At 34.1% G+C, this 16,583-nt stretch overlaps 1 protein-coding gene across 7 annotated transcripts in view; it reads left to right on the plus strand.

Annotated features, from left to right (window-relative positions):
- Positions 1 to 13,804, plus strand: part of LOC127066076 (uncharacterized) — a 64,183-nt gene extending 50,379 nt beyond the window's left edge. For 6 of the 7 annotated variants that reach the window (XM_050999340.1, XM_050999343.1, XM_050999345.1 and 3 more), the window contains 7 exons: positions 242 to 320; positions 719 to 800; positions 1,068 to 1,120; positions 10,919 to 11,190; positions 11,327 to 12,724; positions 12,971 to 13,084; positions 13,205 to 13,804. In XM_050999340.1, the coding sequence (XP_050855297.1) occupies positions 242 to 320; positions 719 to 800; positions 1,068 to 1,120; positions 10,919 to 11,190; positions 11,327 to 12,724; positions 12,971 to 13,084; positions 13,205 to 13,239 (2,033 nt within the window). In that variant the 3' untranslated portion in view covers positions 13,240 to 13,804. The remainder of the gene's footprint in view (positions 1 to 241; positions 321 to 718; positions 801 to 1,067; positions 1,121 to 10,918; positions 11,191 to 11,326; positions 12,725 to 12,970; positions 13,085 to 13,204) is intronic. The other variant, XM_050999342.1, reaches the window with a different exon arrangement.
- Positions 13,805 to 16,583: the final 2,779 nt, after the last annotated feature.

Consider the following 16,583-nt stretch of genomic DNA (forward strand, 5'->3'; position numbering starts at 1 on the left):
TTAATTCGATTGTATTCAGCTAATGAAAGTAATCTAAGGGATATTACCATTTAGTATGACTTTAATATACATATATAACACACACACACATATATATATATACATACATACGTATGAGAAGTGAGCAATACGAATAACTTTCTCCCTCCGCATTAGATACTATTTTTAATATCAAACGTTTATTGCAAGTTCCCTTTTCGATGGATGTTAAATAATTGATTATCTCATTCACTGCTTTTAGGAGAACATCGCGGAGGCGGTACAACCGGAAACGCCGATAACACGGATGATCCTTCCTCTAGAGAAGAAATGTCCGAAATGTATGTTTTCACGTTTATCCTTACAAAGAGAATGAAAGAAATTGGCAGACGGCAGTTTTCGGGACGGCAATTTTATGAACAAGATTTCCACGAAATACGATCGATGTTTTTCTCTCATATCTTTGAACATTGAACCAATCAAACGTTGATTTTTTTATTTCTTCCAAACATATGTAGCTTTCTGTAAATTTCTTTACATTCCTTCTAAACGCAAATCGTTTCTAATCTCTTTTCATCTCCATTCGACGCATTCTTCTCTTTTTCTTTTTTTTTTCTTTCTCTTTTTTTTTTCCAACGCTTCCATTATATCAACCATTAAGAAAAAGAAAACAGTTTCTTTTCGCGTTTCATAGATATTGTTAATTTCTTCTTTTTCTTTTTTATATTATCATATTTAGGATGCAGCAAAATATTTCCAGTAAGCCAAAGACGTCGAATATAAACAGATCTGAGAGTTACAAAGAACGGATACATCATAAGGTGAGAAACAAATATTTTTATTTAGAAATCTAATAGTGACTGATCGATAGATAGCCAAGTCGATATTTATCAGAAATCAATGCATTTTTATTTACATGATAAAAAAATAAAACAAGAAAACATTGTTAACAAGAAGAAAAATTGGTTTTCGGAACCTTAAACGATAAAATCCCGAAAGTGACAAGAGATTTTTTTTCTTACGATTTTTTTAACAATCTAATTAAAAATTCAATGTATATACTAATTCATTATGCATACTTGTTATAGCGGCAATTACGAGAAAAACGAAAGACCAGTGATCCGAATCTCTCCAAAACGAAGTAAGTTACAATTTTATCAAAAATTTTTATTTATTTATTGTATTTATCTTGTCAATCGAAAGTTGGATAAAGTTAGTAGGAGAAAAAAATCAAAAAACTCTAAATGGGTGATTAGGTAGAAAAGTAACTTGCACGTCGTACGCGTGGATCATTAAATTCTTAATTTGATTAGGTCGTCCAAAATGAATTTCTTATTTTAATTTTAATTCTACGAATGAGAGAAAATGTCAGGGCACGTTTTTCATTTACCACGAAATCGATGGTAGAATTACTCACGACATCGTTTTTAAAGAAGAAGAAGAAAATGAAGAAGAAACGCGTTTCCAAGCTGACGTGGAGCTGACAAACTATTTCTCAAAGTACATCGACCATTCTGTCAAACTGTCACCGGTGTTGGTTCATTACGAAATTGTACAATTGCCAGAATGGATCTACACTACGAATATCGGCACTATTTCGAACAAACCTTGAACTCTCTCTTTCTTTTCAGAAAGAGAGAGAGAGAGAGACAGATGCTAATTTTTTTTCTTTTTTTTTTACAAAGACAACATCGCGAAAAGAAATCATCATAATGTATTCCATTGAAATAAATGAAAATCTTTTTCGTGGTAAATAAAAAATGATAAGAGAGATATAACTACTAATCATATTCACTTCTTAACTAATTCCATTAGATTAACTCGATGAAATATAATACATATTTAAAACAGACAAATAAATCAGCAAACAGGAAAAAAGAAAGATCTCTCTCTCTCTCTCTCTCTCTTTTTCTCTATCTATTTATCTCTATCTCTATCTGTCTCTCTCTTCCTCCACCTAGTATTTATACGATCGAGCTAAAGAAGAATTTCGATGCAACGCGAATCAATTCCAATTTCAACGAAGGACACTTCGCATCCGTTTATTTCATGAATTCAAATTAAAACGGGACTTCAATCATCCCTGAAGGGCTCCTGAACATGCGAACGATTCTCTACGTGCAACCCAACAACATATAAATGTATATATATATATATATATATATATATATATATATATATATATACATATTTATATATTTATATATACATGTATACGTACACACGTTGTGCATACAAATTAACACGTGTGAAAAATATTACAAATTTGACTCTACAACCATTGATTTCAATTAAAAAATATCTTTCTGGGATCGTTCGCAATAGTAACGAATTTATCCTCCAACATCATCATCATCATCATCATCATCATCATCATCATCATCATCATCATCATCATCATCATCATCGTCGTCGTCGTCGTCATCCTATATGAGAAGTATTACGTCGTTTTAACATATAACGATCGTCGACTAGAGCTCGTTTCTAGCATCTCCGATGCATCATCGTCATGTGCCATCTTTCTTGTCTTGATCCCCACTACCACCACCCACGTCACCCCTCACCCTTCATCTTCTTTACCCCCGTCACTGCAAACGTAACTCATGAAACGATCCTTCGAATTTTTGGCAAAATTCCGTTCTCATCTTTCTCTCTCTCTCTCTCCCTCTCCCCCTCTCTCTATTTCTCTCTTTCATCATTTTCTCTCTCTCTCTCTCTCTCTCTCTCTCTTTCTCCCCATTTCTATCTTTCTCTTTTCTTTCTCTCTTTCTCCCTCTTTCCATCTTTATCTTTCTCTCACTCTTCCATCATTTCTTTCTCTTTCTCTCTCTCTTTCTCTCTATAATCGGCGCGTGTTTCGAAGGATGGTAGCACATGTGCGAAGTACGCAGACTCGAGAACGATTCTTCTCTCTTACTCTCTCCCCTCTTTCTCTCTGGGTTCCTCATTTCGTAAAGGTGTGTATGGATAGCCAGGAGGCCTTCAGTCTGACGTTAAACGTTCAATTCCACGGATGGCCGTTGCGTCGCTTCGACGGTACGAAACGCCCACGCGACTCTAACCATAGTATTTCTCTCTCTCTTTCTCTCTCTATCACTCTCTTTCTTTCTTTTTCTCTCTCTTTGACCCATCCGAAAGGCGCATCAATTTCAATTACGCCGACCGACGTCAAACTTCGATTATCGGCACTTTTTTCCATTTTTTTTTTTTTCTATTTCTTTTTTCTTCATTATTTGTTTTGTTCCATTCGCTTTTCCTTTCGTTCGTTCATTCTCTTTTCTATTTTATTTTATTTTATTTTTCATTTCCTCTGTTATTTTATTTTATTTTATTTTTACTTTCTTGCTTTCCCAATTGAAATCTTGATCTACATATTGTTTATTTGAATCTCGTTTTGTGTTAAATATAATCTGATTAGATATAGTTTCGACAAAAAGTATAGTACGAAAAGGGAGGGATTAGTGCAAGTGTATGGATCTCGAAAGGTATTAGTCGATCGATAAACGATCTATACATATCGATTGCCCTAATTTTTTTTTGTGATCGAGAGATCGGGAAGATCGACAAAAGTGCGAAGAAATCCGAGAAAATCGAGATCGAAGAAATACTTCGTAGATCGTATCATGTCGTCATCGTCATCGTCATCGTCATCGTTGTTGTCGTTGTCGTCGTTGTCGTTAACTTTTGAATACTAAAAACGGATCGGTGATGAGAACTGAGAACGTAAAGTGGATCGTCCTTCTACGTCGATTCGAGTTGTTGCGATCGGTGATGTCATCCGAAAGGAAATTTCGAGATCGATTGCAGTGTTAGGCGCACGTCAATCTACATATATATATAAATCCAAAATGAATTAAAGAATTTAGATCGAGAAAACTATAATCGCACGATGCCTCGAAATTAGATTGAAGATTAGACGACGAGGATAATTTCAATGTTCGATATCCGCTCCTCCGTGATCCATAGATCTCGCAGTCGATAACGTCGACGTTATTGTCTCGAATCGAATCGAATCAAATCGAAAAATTGTCTCGAAGTTTCAATCGAGTGTAACGATAATTAATTAAAACAAGAAAAGAAAATTGTTCTCGCGAATGCTTTAACGATTTAACGAATACCTCTTTGGCAACAAAACGTGATCTAAAGCGAGAATTTAGGTATAGATCGAAAATTAGAGGCGACGATTTCAATGTTCGATATTCGTTCCTCGTGATTCATAGATTTCGAGATCGGTAATGTCGAAGTCATTGTATCGAATCGAATAGAATCGAATCGATTTTTCGAAGAATCCAGTGATAACGAAAATTAATTAATTAATTAAAGTATTAAGTAAAACAAACAAATTAATTTTCATCTTAAATTACACTTGAGACAATTTAACAAACTGTTCTCTTTGAGAACAAAACAAAAAAAAATGACCATGAGCAAGGGTTTAACGACCTTTTTTTCCATCGATCCTCCCTTCACTTCCCCACCTCGAAGAAAACGTAAAAAAGGTGTACCTACGTAATATATCGGAAAGGGGTTGTTAAAAGTTAGTCGTTTCAAGGTATTCGCACATAGTGTCGGGGGGATTATCGACCTCGAGGCTGCGCCTCGTCTTTGATCCGTTCGAGCGTAAAACTGGACGCCTTTGACTGCTCTCCGCAAACAAATAAGCGTCAACGCGCGTTAATACTGGCCTCCTCGTGTATGTACAATCAGAGAACACCAACGACGAAGACGATGACGACGACGACGACGACGACGACAACGACGATTTTTTTTTCTTTTTTTTTTTTTTGAACAGTGAAAAGGATCGATAAATCGATGGTATTATTTTTCTGATTTTAACATCTTATACCTAAATATGATCTTAAATATCTCTCATTCGTTATTAATCATAACATATTGTAGAAACATACTGTTACTCTCTCTCTCGCGTGTGAAACATTATTAAAAATAGCATCGAAGATTTGAAATTCTAAAAGATCTTCAGAGAGAAAGAGAGAGAGAGAGAGAGAGAGAGAAAGAGAGAGAGAGAAATCGACGATAAAATACGTTAAAATATACTGCTTGGCGTATCGATATAGAATCTTGTAAAATCGAGTTAAGAGAAGGAAAGAAGAAAGATTGAGAAGGATCGACGTGTAGAATCACGTGCTGTGGTCTTATTTCCATCATCATGTCGATCAAAGGAAAAGAAACGAGGGTGGCAAGAGATACAGAAGGCACGTTGTGTGTGTGTGTGTCCGTGCGTACGCGCGCGCGCGAGCGTGTATAATACGTAGACATATGTATGAGTTTGACCAGTCAATTTTATCCTGACGGAAAAAAAAGAAAAGAAATGTAAAAGAAAAAGAAAAAGAAAAAAAATCAGAAGTGATCGTCGGCGTCTTTCGAAACGCGTTGTGTTCTCCCTGTCGACTAACTAAATTAAATTGATTCGGTATCCCGTAGCGACGAATAACACGGCTGTCACGAACTTTAAAGAAAATTTTATGTCGAATAAAAGGATAGGGATCATCGAACATGAAATTGTCTGATAAAAATCGTTTTCGGCGAATTAAAAGAAATCGTTGTACATTCGTTTAATGGGTCAACATTTATTGTCAAATTTGGTACGAACCGACTTGTTGTTATTAGAGATCTAAATCAAAGAAGGTATCTTACCTCGGAAACAATTAATCTTCTTTACGACGTGCAACTTCTCTTGCCAGGGCAATCACGATGAAATCGTAACTTCGACGCGGCTCGCTTTTACGTGTCACCTATTTACATCCATACACAGATAGATAAATAGATAGATAGATATACATATATATAGAGAGAAAAATAAGTACATAGAGAAACATATGTACAATAATATCTGTATATATGCATATACGAAACGTATGCTACGTATGCACATGCAAATATATATAAATACGTACATATGTGCATATATATTTATATGTGTGTGTGTCGGTGTGTGCATACATCATACGTACATAGAATCGTAAGTACCAATCGTAGATAGAAACATACTTACGCGGTTAATACGTATCTATGTACATACGAAATGTACATATAAATATAAAATAAATATTTACATACTACATAAATATATCCGGTACGTTCATCATAGAAATAGTAAATACCCAAATCGTTTCTTCTATCAGTCGTGTCGTCTAAGCTCATAACGAGGTTTCCTTTCTTCTTTGTCGTCTTCCTAAAGGTATTTAAGCTCAAAATCCGAATATAATGCAAACGTCAAAGTTGTAGTGCTTCAGAGTCTGGTTTTGACGTTGTTTGAAAATCCTTCGAAATACATATTAACTAAATCTGAAGTATTAGAAATCATTAGAAATAATTAGAAAAATATTACAGAAACAATAATCGTTGAGTCTATTGCAAATTTGATTATTTTTATAGATAATATTCTTATTTCAAAAATTAATTAGAGAAACGATCGCGATCAATCGAAAGCGATTATACCAATCCTAGGAATGATAAGCTCCTATCATTTGTATTGTTCTCTTAGATGCAACAAAGACACACACACACACAGTATTGTAAGAAGAAGATAGAGCATATATTACGGGTCACGTCGATCGCAATTAAATTCAATTGTCGGCGATAGAAAAACCTAATGAACTACACTGTAAATCCCATTGTTTAACCGACCGAGACCTTGCGTCCTTTTAACATTTTTCATAGATCAAAGTATTCGCGTGTTTGAATATAGAGGAGAGAGAAGGACAAAAGTTCTTAAATAATTTAAAAAATCAATTGCTCTTTTTGCAGACTTTAGGCTCTTTTTTTTTGTATAAAACTTCAAGCTTAGGAATTTTTTGACCATCTAGAAATTTGTGAACCACTTCACGTAATTCATTTCAACAATATCGCAAAAGATATTCGACATTTCTCAATCTTAACACATTTGTTGACCGCTCACGAATGTTTACGCATTCCATGCGACTTAATATAAAACATAGTTTCAAAATTTATAGATGAATAAATATTTTTATAACAATGTTTTTTGCGTCGAATAGTATACGCTCGATTTTGATATTACATATTTTCAAGAATTTTTAATATCTTAATAACGATTTTCCAATCCAATTATGAACACGTTCAATGTGTTGTGTATGTATGAAACGTGTTCCCTTTTGCATATATGTATCTAATAACCGGTCTCAACAATGTATTAATACATTTTATGCTATTTTCAAGGAATAAGGGAGAATAATTTCGTTCTAAAATGGTTTGTTATTTTCGAAAATTAGTTAATCGATATTTCCATTCATATCGTATCTACCTCTCTCCTTTTCTCTCTCTCTCCTCTCTCTTTCTCTCCCCCTCTCCGTCTCTGTTTCTCTTCCCCTTCCCATCGGCATTTAAAGTACACTCGCAAGCTTTTATAAGGATGATGTGGCTCGTATATCTGGTTTAAAAAAGATCGATAAGCGAGAATGGCGAAGGAAAGGAAAAAAGGAAGAGAGAGAGAGTAAGAGAGGGGGGAGGAGGGAGGGAGGAAGAGAGTGAGAGAGAAAGAGAGAGAGAGAGAGAGAGAAGAGGAAAGTGACCTCGTTTTATCAACCCTCCACGTACGCAACGTGCAGTTCGCAAAAGGATGGCCAAAGCGATATCAGCCATAGTAGATAATAGACATCTTGGGCTTTATTTTCGAAGCGCGATCGATACTCTCGAATCAATACGTAGACGGTAGTGCGTAGTCTTCACGCAGCCTCCCACTTTTTCTTTTCTTACCATTTCTTCAGACCGTACTCTGAAAGAATATATATATATATTTGAGGACGATAGATATTCGAGGCGAATAGATTTGCAAATTGCATAGAATTACAACGATTGATGATTTTATATAGAACATTTTTTTTATGTTATTTTTTTTGCAAATTTCTATGAAACAAAATAATAATAAGTAAATAAATACTTTTTATATAAAATATATATAATATATATATCTTTTTTATTTTATATTTGAAAAACCCACAAACTTTTTCTAAAGGTATTGTAAAAGTAGTTAATTTATAAAAGTAATTTGTAAAAGTACAAAGAGAGTATTAGTATATGTAAATATATTTTATTTTATATCGTAAAAAATATTAAAATTCAAACTATTTATTTAAAATAGAACATATTCTCTCTCTCTCTCTCTCTCTCTCTCTCTCTCTCTCTCTCTCGCTCTTTCTCTTTAAATTTAAAAATAAAAACTACAAAGATTTTGTTTCATAAAAAATATTTATATATATATATATATATATATATATATATATATATATATACATATATACATACATACATACATATATATATAATTTAAATTTATAGGACGAAAAAAAGAAATAAAAATATTGTATACGAGAAGGGGGTGGGTGGAATGAAGGGTGATGGGTGAGGAAGTAAAAGAATACACTTCGACGAAGAAATATTCTCGGTCTAATACTTTCATTGAATAGATGATCGGAAGCATTCATGCCTTACGAATAGATCGCGAGTATCCCTGCACCCGTTGGGTACATTACCAGCGACATACACGTTCTTTTGTATGCACAAGAACGCCGTGCTTATATATCGCAGCTGCGGCAACGGTTCTATATCGAGAGGGTTGATTAAAGTGATGAAGGAGCGGCTTCGATAAGGCTCACCTCGATCGACACCGATTAAGCTTGCAAGCTTATATACTGCTACATATCTATATACATAACGGTCCTGCATAGATACCATACGTATATATGTATATATATATACAAACATAAATACGTAAGTACGTATGATTGTTAATTTGAAATGTTTTATTGCGCAAAATTAAAAAAAGATATCAGTATGTAATACGTATTATGTATTGGGTTGAACAGTGACTAATTTTTCCAAATGAATTTTATTATATTATTTGTCGAATAATACTTTTTTTTTAATCGTAATAATATATATATGTATGTGTGCGTGTGTATATGATAATATTAAAATATAGGAATTGAGATTTGACTCTTTTAAATATCGTAAGAATTATCAACATAAAAAATATACATATAAATTAATAAATATAGAGATATATAAAATTCTTTTTTTTTTTTTTTTTAATTTGTTTAGAGTAGTATTATATCTATTTGGGAAGTCATAAAAACTTTGTTATCGTTGAAATTTATAAAATGATAATATTTATTAATATAAAAAGAAATATCCCCTTTATGCCTATATGAACTAATATTGGAATATTTTATATAAATAGTCGGTAGGAAAAAATGATGCATTTAAAAACGAATGAGAAATATCTCGACGATTATTTCTCTCTCTCTCTCTCTCTCTCTCTCTCTCTCTCTCTCTCTCTCTCTCTCTCTCTCTCTCTCTCTCTCTCTCACTCTCATTTTTAATTTCTCAGGATTTTCATATTTCTTGACTCATATTCGTAATTTATACCAACACAAGGAGAAAGATTGACCCATTTAACGTAATACAATTCAAAGTTCAAACGATCTTGATTTTATTTATTTTCTTTCATCTTCGTTATATAAATATATAGTTATTCGATCTAAGTCTCTTCAATTTGTAACATCGTGAGAAATCTCTCCCTTCTAATCATACGACAGAACAAGATTACACGTGGCACGTAATATTATCCAGAATAGTCGAATGAAAATGTCAGTGCATCCGCTACCTACCCATCCGACTTTTAACATAGGAAGAAATAAGGTTCAACCTTTATAAGGGCGACACAAATCATGCCACCACGTTTGTTGGTCGTCGTTGATCTCGAACGAAGCGCGACCCGTTAAACTTAACAAAGTTTACTCGGTTTATTCATTCTAAGAAATAAAATTTCGGGAAAAAATTGGTCTATTAGGGGAGGGGAAAACAAAAAGAAAGAAAATTATTCCATTCTTCATCTTCGACATTTATATCAATTATTGGAATCTTCATCCTGATATAGTAGCCTAGTAGTTTAGACATTAAGCATTTTTAGTTGTTCTTTAATAATAAAAAAACAATTTTGTTCCATAAAAATTAAAGAGAAATTAAAGAACAAAAAGAAAGGGAAAATACGAAGGGAAAATACGCTGCTGTGTCCCTGGGAGTGGACAAGATAATGCGACAGTGACGAATTAGTGTTTAGTAATTATCGAATCGAAACCGAAGTAAAATCGATGTCGACGAGGTTGTGATGCATTTACTACGTGACTGTCTCTTTTATTCCATTGTGGAAACCCTTCGAGAGTAAGAAGACATAAGAAAGATGAGACAACGCGGTTCACGACGTATTCGTCCTCGACCTCGTTCTCGTGAAAACGAGACGAACTTGACCAGTCCGGTATCCCACGCGGATCCTTCTTCCCTTATCGATCGATCTAACGACATTACGAAAAGGTATCCAAGCGCGGACGAGAACGTCGTCGAGGGTCCACATGGGGACCTTGGAATAGAGGCCCTTCCTGTTAATGAACGACGTACGAGATCCGAAAGGTAGCTGCAGCTGATTAATATATCGATCATTAGATCGATAAAATATTTCATTGAGTATTGATTATCGTTTTGAAACGTAGTTATTATTAGTATGTAAACAAACAAACAAAAAAAAAGAAAAACAAAACGATCGTAATTTTCTTTCTTTTTTTTCTTTTTTTTTTATGGGGATTAAAATGATATCTTTGTGATATTTGAATCGATGATATATCAACGTGATCACAACCTACATCGAGTATGATTTCATTGATGCCAGATATTCGCCATGACTTTTAACGTCATTTCGTAGAATGGAATTAATTCTTGGTATTAGCGTATATCGTTTCCGAGTAAAGAACGTGGGTAGTTACCATTAAGTCATAGTCCCATGTGAATGTTCTTTGAATAAGGCTTTAGAAAACACCTCGTTACATTAGGAATGTTTATTCAAAGCATTCGATATAGGGTAACTGCCTACGTTAAAAAGCTTGTGTTGTAAGCTAACGATTGACTACAGGGCTTATTTCAGTGACTGCGATCCTTCCGGAACATTTCCTGGAAATTCGGCTGGTAGTTCGTCGAACAGCAGTTTATCGACTAGAAGTTTGGACAGTCCAAGTACGAGCCTGGAACAAGTGCACCCAGTGACCTCGTCGGCTAACGCATCGACCTCGTGGGACAGCGACGTCGATGTCGAGCCAGATCCTTCCGATTGGAGTCAAGGTGTCACGGAGGAAATACTCGCGCGTCTTAGTAATTCCGAGAAAAAGCGACAAGAAGTTATCAATGGTATGTAGATCGATAATTCCATGCTCGAAGATTATTTTCAATTTTATATTCGAAAAAAAAAATAAAATAGAAAAAACGCAAACAAATGTAGAACGTGATTGTTCATCTACGATATGATTTCTTTTGTTAACGACAGAACTGTTTCATACGGAACGATCTCACGTACGTGCTCTGAAGGTACTGTCCCATGTCTTCCATAAACCGTTACTAGAATCGCAAGTACTACCATTGGATCAGATTCAATTGCTGTTCTCGAATCTGGACGAAATGGTAGCGATACATTCGCGTTTCAATCAGGCAATGAAGAGGAAAAAGAAGGAAAATTCTTGCGTGGGCGATATCGGTGATCTTTTATTGGAAATGTTCGACGGAGAAGCCGGTGAGACGTTCGAACGCGCTGCCTCGACTTATTGTGCGAAACAGCAGGTTGCTTTGGACGCGTTGAGAGATCGACGTCGGAAAGATCTCAAATTAAATTCGTTCCTGAACGAGATCGAAGCGAATCCTCTTTGTAGGAGATTACAACTGAAGGATCACATACTGACTGGTATGTTGAGACTGACCAAGTATCCTCTGCTCTTCGAAAATCTCGCGAAATATACGCCGGAAAAGCACGAGAAGGAGAAGGCGTCGGTGTTACGTGGTCTCGAACGAAGCAAGGAGATCTTAAGTCGAGTCAATCAGGCGGTAAAGGAGGCAGAGGATTATCAACGTCTCGTAGAAATTCAACGTACCATCGACAGATCAGCCTTCGATAAGTTCGATCATCCAACCGTTCAAGAGTTCAAGAATCTCGATATAACTAAACGCAAACTGATTTATGAGGGTCCATTGCAATGGCGTAGAACCGAACAGAATAGAGCAAAACCGGTCGATTTGCATGTCGTTTTACTCGACGACACAATATTTTTCTTGCACCGTCAAGATGAAAAGTACCTGTTAAAGTTTATTAATACCAGTCAAGCGAATTCCGTGTTAAGCCCTATCGTAAAAGTATCAACGGTACTTGTCAGGCACAATGCCGTGGACAAGAACTCTTTGTATTTGGTCAATACCTCGCAAAATGGGGCACAAATTTATGACCTGGTGGCTGCTTCTCCAGCCGAACGCAAGTTGTGGTGCAAACACATTTCAGAAACGGCCGAAGCGTATAAGACTCGTGATAGACAAGGTAGAAGACCTACTCCACCTACTACACTGCCAGAAGAGTCTGTATCCGGAATGGATGATACGTCTTTGGCCCTGCCTAGTCATGTCGAAGGGAAAACAGATCATACCGCGGAACAAGAACACGAACCAGAACACGAACATGAACGTGAACCAGAAGTAGAGTCTGAATTAGAACGAGAACATGAACAGAAATTAGAATCGGAACAAGAACATGAAAAAGAGCAAAAGGATAGGTCTGATAACTTAGGAAATATTGAAAAAGAGGAAGACGGTGGTGTACCGGATGCCGCAAAAGCTGAACCTTCGACGAGCGATTCATCACAACAACATCAACCACAACAGTCCGAGTCACCAACAGCAAGAGGTAATTTCTATGATATTAATCACTTTCATAATTTGATTACTCGACGCTGTGCTGCAAGAATAATAATCAATATCCTTGAAACAGTTATTATTTGATTGTTTCCATATGATGTCCTTGTAATATAGTAAGCTTTGATAATAATATCATCCCCTTTTAATCAACAAAATATCAAATTAACAATTACTATAAAGTAGTAGGTTCGTTATTAATTCTCTTTGATCAATTAATATAACTTTGAATAATCAGGTATCGGGGAGCCATTGCGTATGGTCATCACAGAAATTTCGCTTATTGATCCTCTTGAAGTACACGTGGAGGTACCATCTGTGCATGTTGCAGAACCAGTTCTTACAACAATAGGTATTCTTCTTTTTATATTTTAGATTACCTCCATAATACAATATGCTCCTATTTTATATATATCTTATTTATTTCAATATTTCTATTATCGTACTCAATTTCTATCTTCGGTATTTCCAGAATGTCCAAGACGTGTAGGAAATTTACGTAGGTAAGAATTAGAAGCGGAAGAATTGGCAAGAGGACCTGGGTAGCTTAATGGTGGTTAGAGCAGCAGTCGCCCGACAAGCGAAAAGTCTCCTCGGGTTCGAATCCCGGTCCAGCCACCCAACCTATTTTTTCTGCCTGAAGTCTTCTTCACAAATGAGATATTCGCCCGCAACAACAACAACAATACTGTCGTGTGTGCGAATTTGGTGGAGAATTGTATTCCCAACTAATTATGACACTTGAACATGGCAGCTGACAAAAGTTGCAGTTTTTAATATGTGTGTTCCTCTTTGGGCCCATTATTATAAAAAAAAAAAAGGAAAAAACAAAAAATGAAATGAAATGAAATAAAATTGCTGAGGGTCACACAGTCAAGCTGGGCCGGAACGTAAAAAAGAATTTTATGGGGATAAAGGAATAATTAGAAGCGGAGAAATTGACAAGAAAATGTTGGATAAATTTAATAATAATAGTCAGAAGAGAGGTCAGCCCGGCAAAACTAAAAAAAAAAGAAAAGAAATCCGGGATCAATTTTCAATTCTGACAACCCAAAATCCATTTGTCTATCAACGTTGTAAAACATTGACGTGTCTTTGAAAAGTAATGAATAATACTTTACCAAAAGTTGAGATGTGTTTTTAAGAAAAACAAACAAAAATTGCAGAATTGTAACTGATATTTACCAATTGTTAAGAATGGAAAATATGAAAGAGAGAAAATATTTATGCTCTTACAAACGTTACGATCATTGCTTCGCAAAAAGCGAATATAATAATAACCTTTCTATATCGTTTACATTTTTAACGATTCGTTTACTATAGTAATAGTAATAGCTGTTTATTCGTTTTGAACTTCATAGTTTTGAAGAGTGAATCTATTTTTTACAGATTAAAATTTTCTATTTATTTTTATTTGCTTATCAAAGTGTTCTGATCGTTTTTCAATCACTTTTCCAATTATTGCTGTATTCACAGCTTTACCTTTCCTTTGTCTATGTGTATATATATATATATTATGTTTATATATATATATATATATATATATATATAATATATTATATATAGACATATATATATATATATATCATTCTTGTAAATTATCTGCATTCATTTCAAAATGCTATTTTGTTTATTCTGTTTCAATAGTTTCTCACTGATTATATTTTTTTTTTTTGTATATATATTTGTCTCTCTACATTTATTTTATAATTTTAGTTGTTTGCTTTACAAGATTCGAAAATTTGTACTTGCTAAGTATTCAACATCATTTTTATTGGGGAAAAAAGAAACATTTCTGCTGTACTAACGATTATTTCTTGGCAAACATTATTGCAACTAGTAACCACATTCATAAAGAAGAAGAAATTGAAAACACGTAAATAAGAAATACAGAGAAGAAAATATTATGCTTATATATAATAGATCTATATATATATATATATTTCGACATGTACATTCAAACGTATGTATATACTTATATAAGAGTAAATTCATCCTTTGGAACATATAAGAGGCGATGGACCGCCACGTGACAATGGTCATTTGTTTATTATAGTAACTATACGTTACACATAGCGCTTAGATCAACGCGCAATAATCATAAGAAGAGATACGGCGTTTTTTTCTATAAACAATATGAAAATATTTATATTACTACGTATATAAGGAAAGTTATAAGAAAATGAAAAGAAGAGAGACAAGATGAGTAACAAAAGTTTGTAGAAGAGAAATCTCACACAGAGAAGAGAAAATAAAAAGAAACGCCTTCATTAACCCTGACATTCGTCGCTGCAGATTTTCTGAAGCATCTGTTGTCTCTAAAACTCTAATGGAATAACCGGTTAGTTATTTAACTTTTATTTTCAATTATTTTAATAATTCAGTCAACGATTATGAAAAGTGGTCTAAATCATATATTTTTTATTTCGAGATATTTTGACATTACAATTTGAATTATTTAAGAATAATTTTATCTTTTATATTTTAGTTTTAATAATAGTAGCGTATGACAAAATATGTATTTTAATATCTTAAATGAATCAGACCACTTCCGTGATCACGACTAAATTATCACGATTTATAATTTATTCTGTAGTCTTTACGTACTGCCTGCCCAATTTCAGTGAGTGACTCGGTGACACTAGGATGCGACTGCTGAACGCCAAATCAGTGTTTTCCGGCTAACGTAGAGTGTAAATCGATTAGAAGATACGACACACAACTGGAGTATTGATTAAATTATGTTCAAAACTGTACATTTATAATAATGTAAACTTAACAAGAAAAACATTATTGAAAAGCATAACAAAACTGTAGACATTGAAGAAGTATGTATTTGAAATTGAAGAGCGTGATTTGTGAGTGTAGTTTGAATGATGAGTGTAATAGATCGACTGAATGTAATTGAATGCTGTTGCAATTTTCGAGTTAGAAGGAAGGCTTAAATTTGTTTGTTAACCACTTTGTCTTCTTCTGACTGATCCCTACTAAATTGTAAAAGTTGTGGGGAAAGATATATATTGGCCAATCATTTAAAGATTTCCTGAAAAGGTACGAATAATAATTTTTCACAATTTTTAATCTTTGGACATTTTCCAAGGCTGCATGTGTGACAATGCTAACCAGTTTAAATACTGGGTAGTCATTATTTATGCCAGGTAGCATATCCCTGTTGCCATGTTAATTCTTTCCAGGCCTGTATCCGCTAGCTTTAGACTTGAGAACTTGTTGAAGTAAGAAATTTATGAACAGTTAATAAATTGCTTTCTTGTTCTTCAATTAATCTTTTACTTTCATCAAGTCTCTTGATTTCTAAAGATTGAGAAATGCATGCAAGGCTTTAACAATTCTTTTATACATTGGTATAATAATCTGACAAAAACAAATAAAAAGTAACGGTAATGATAGTATAAACGAGTAGTGTTGGACAATTAACATCATTTTGCGTTTTTTACAACAACGAAATGATGCGGAAGAACCATTTCTTAGATAACACTAAGACTGTTGCATTTTTGTAATATTATGAATAATCTGACATTTTATAATATTTCTATAATTTCGAGTGCTACCAAAAAAAAATGTAAACATGATATCTCGAATCTAATGAGCGTGCAAAATTTTTATTTATGATGAAATCATGAACTAAAATTTTAGTTTGTAATAGAAATGACCCATTTTTGAAAGGATTCAATATGATAGCACAAGTATAATGTATGTGAAAAACGAATGAAGTTCATAAATGCAATATTTTTGCTCTCTGATCATCCAGATATACTTTCTTATATTTTGCAGTGTTTCTATTTTCTAATCAATAATTTTGCTCTCAATGTTGTACTTATCTCTTGGTGCTA

The sequence above is a fragment of the Vespula vulgaris genome, chromosome 9 (assembly GCF_905475345.1).
Source record: "Vespula vulgaris chromosome 9, iyVesVulg1.1, whole genome shotgun sequence".
Classification (NCBI taxonomy): domain Eukaryota; kingdom Metazoa; phylum Arthropoda; class Insecta; order Hymenoptera; family Vespidae; genus Vespula; species Vespula vulgaris.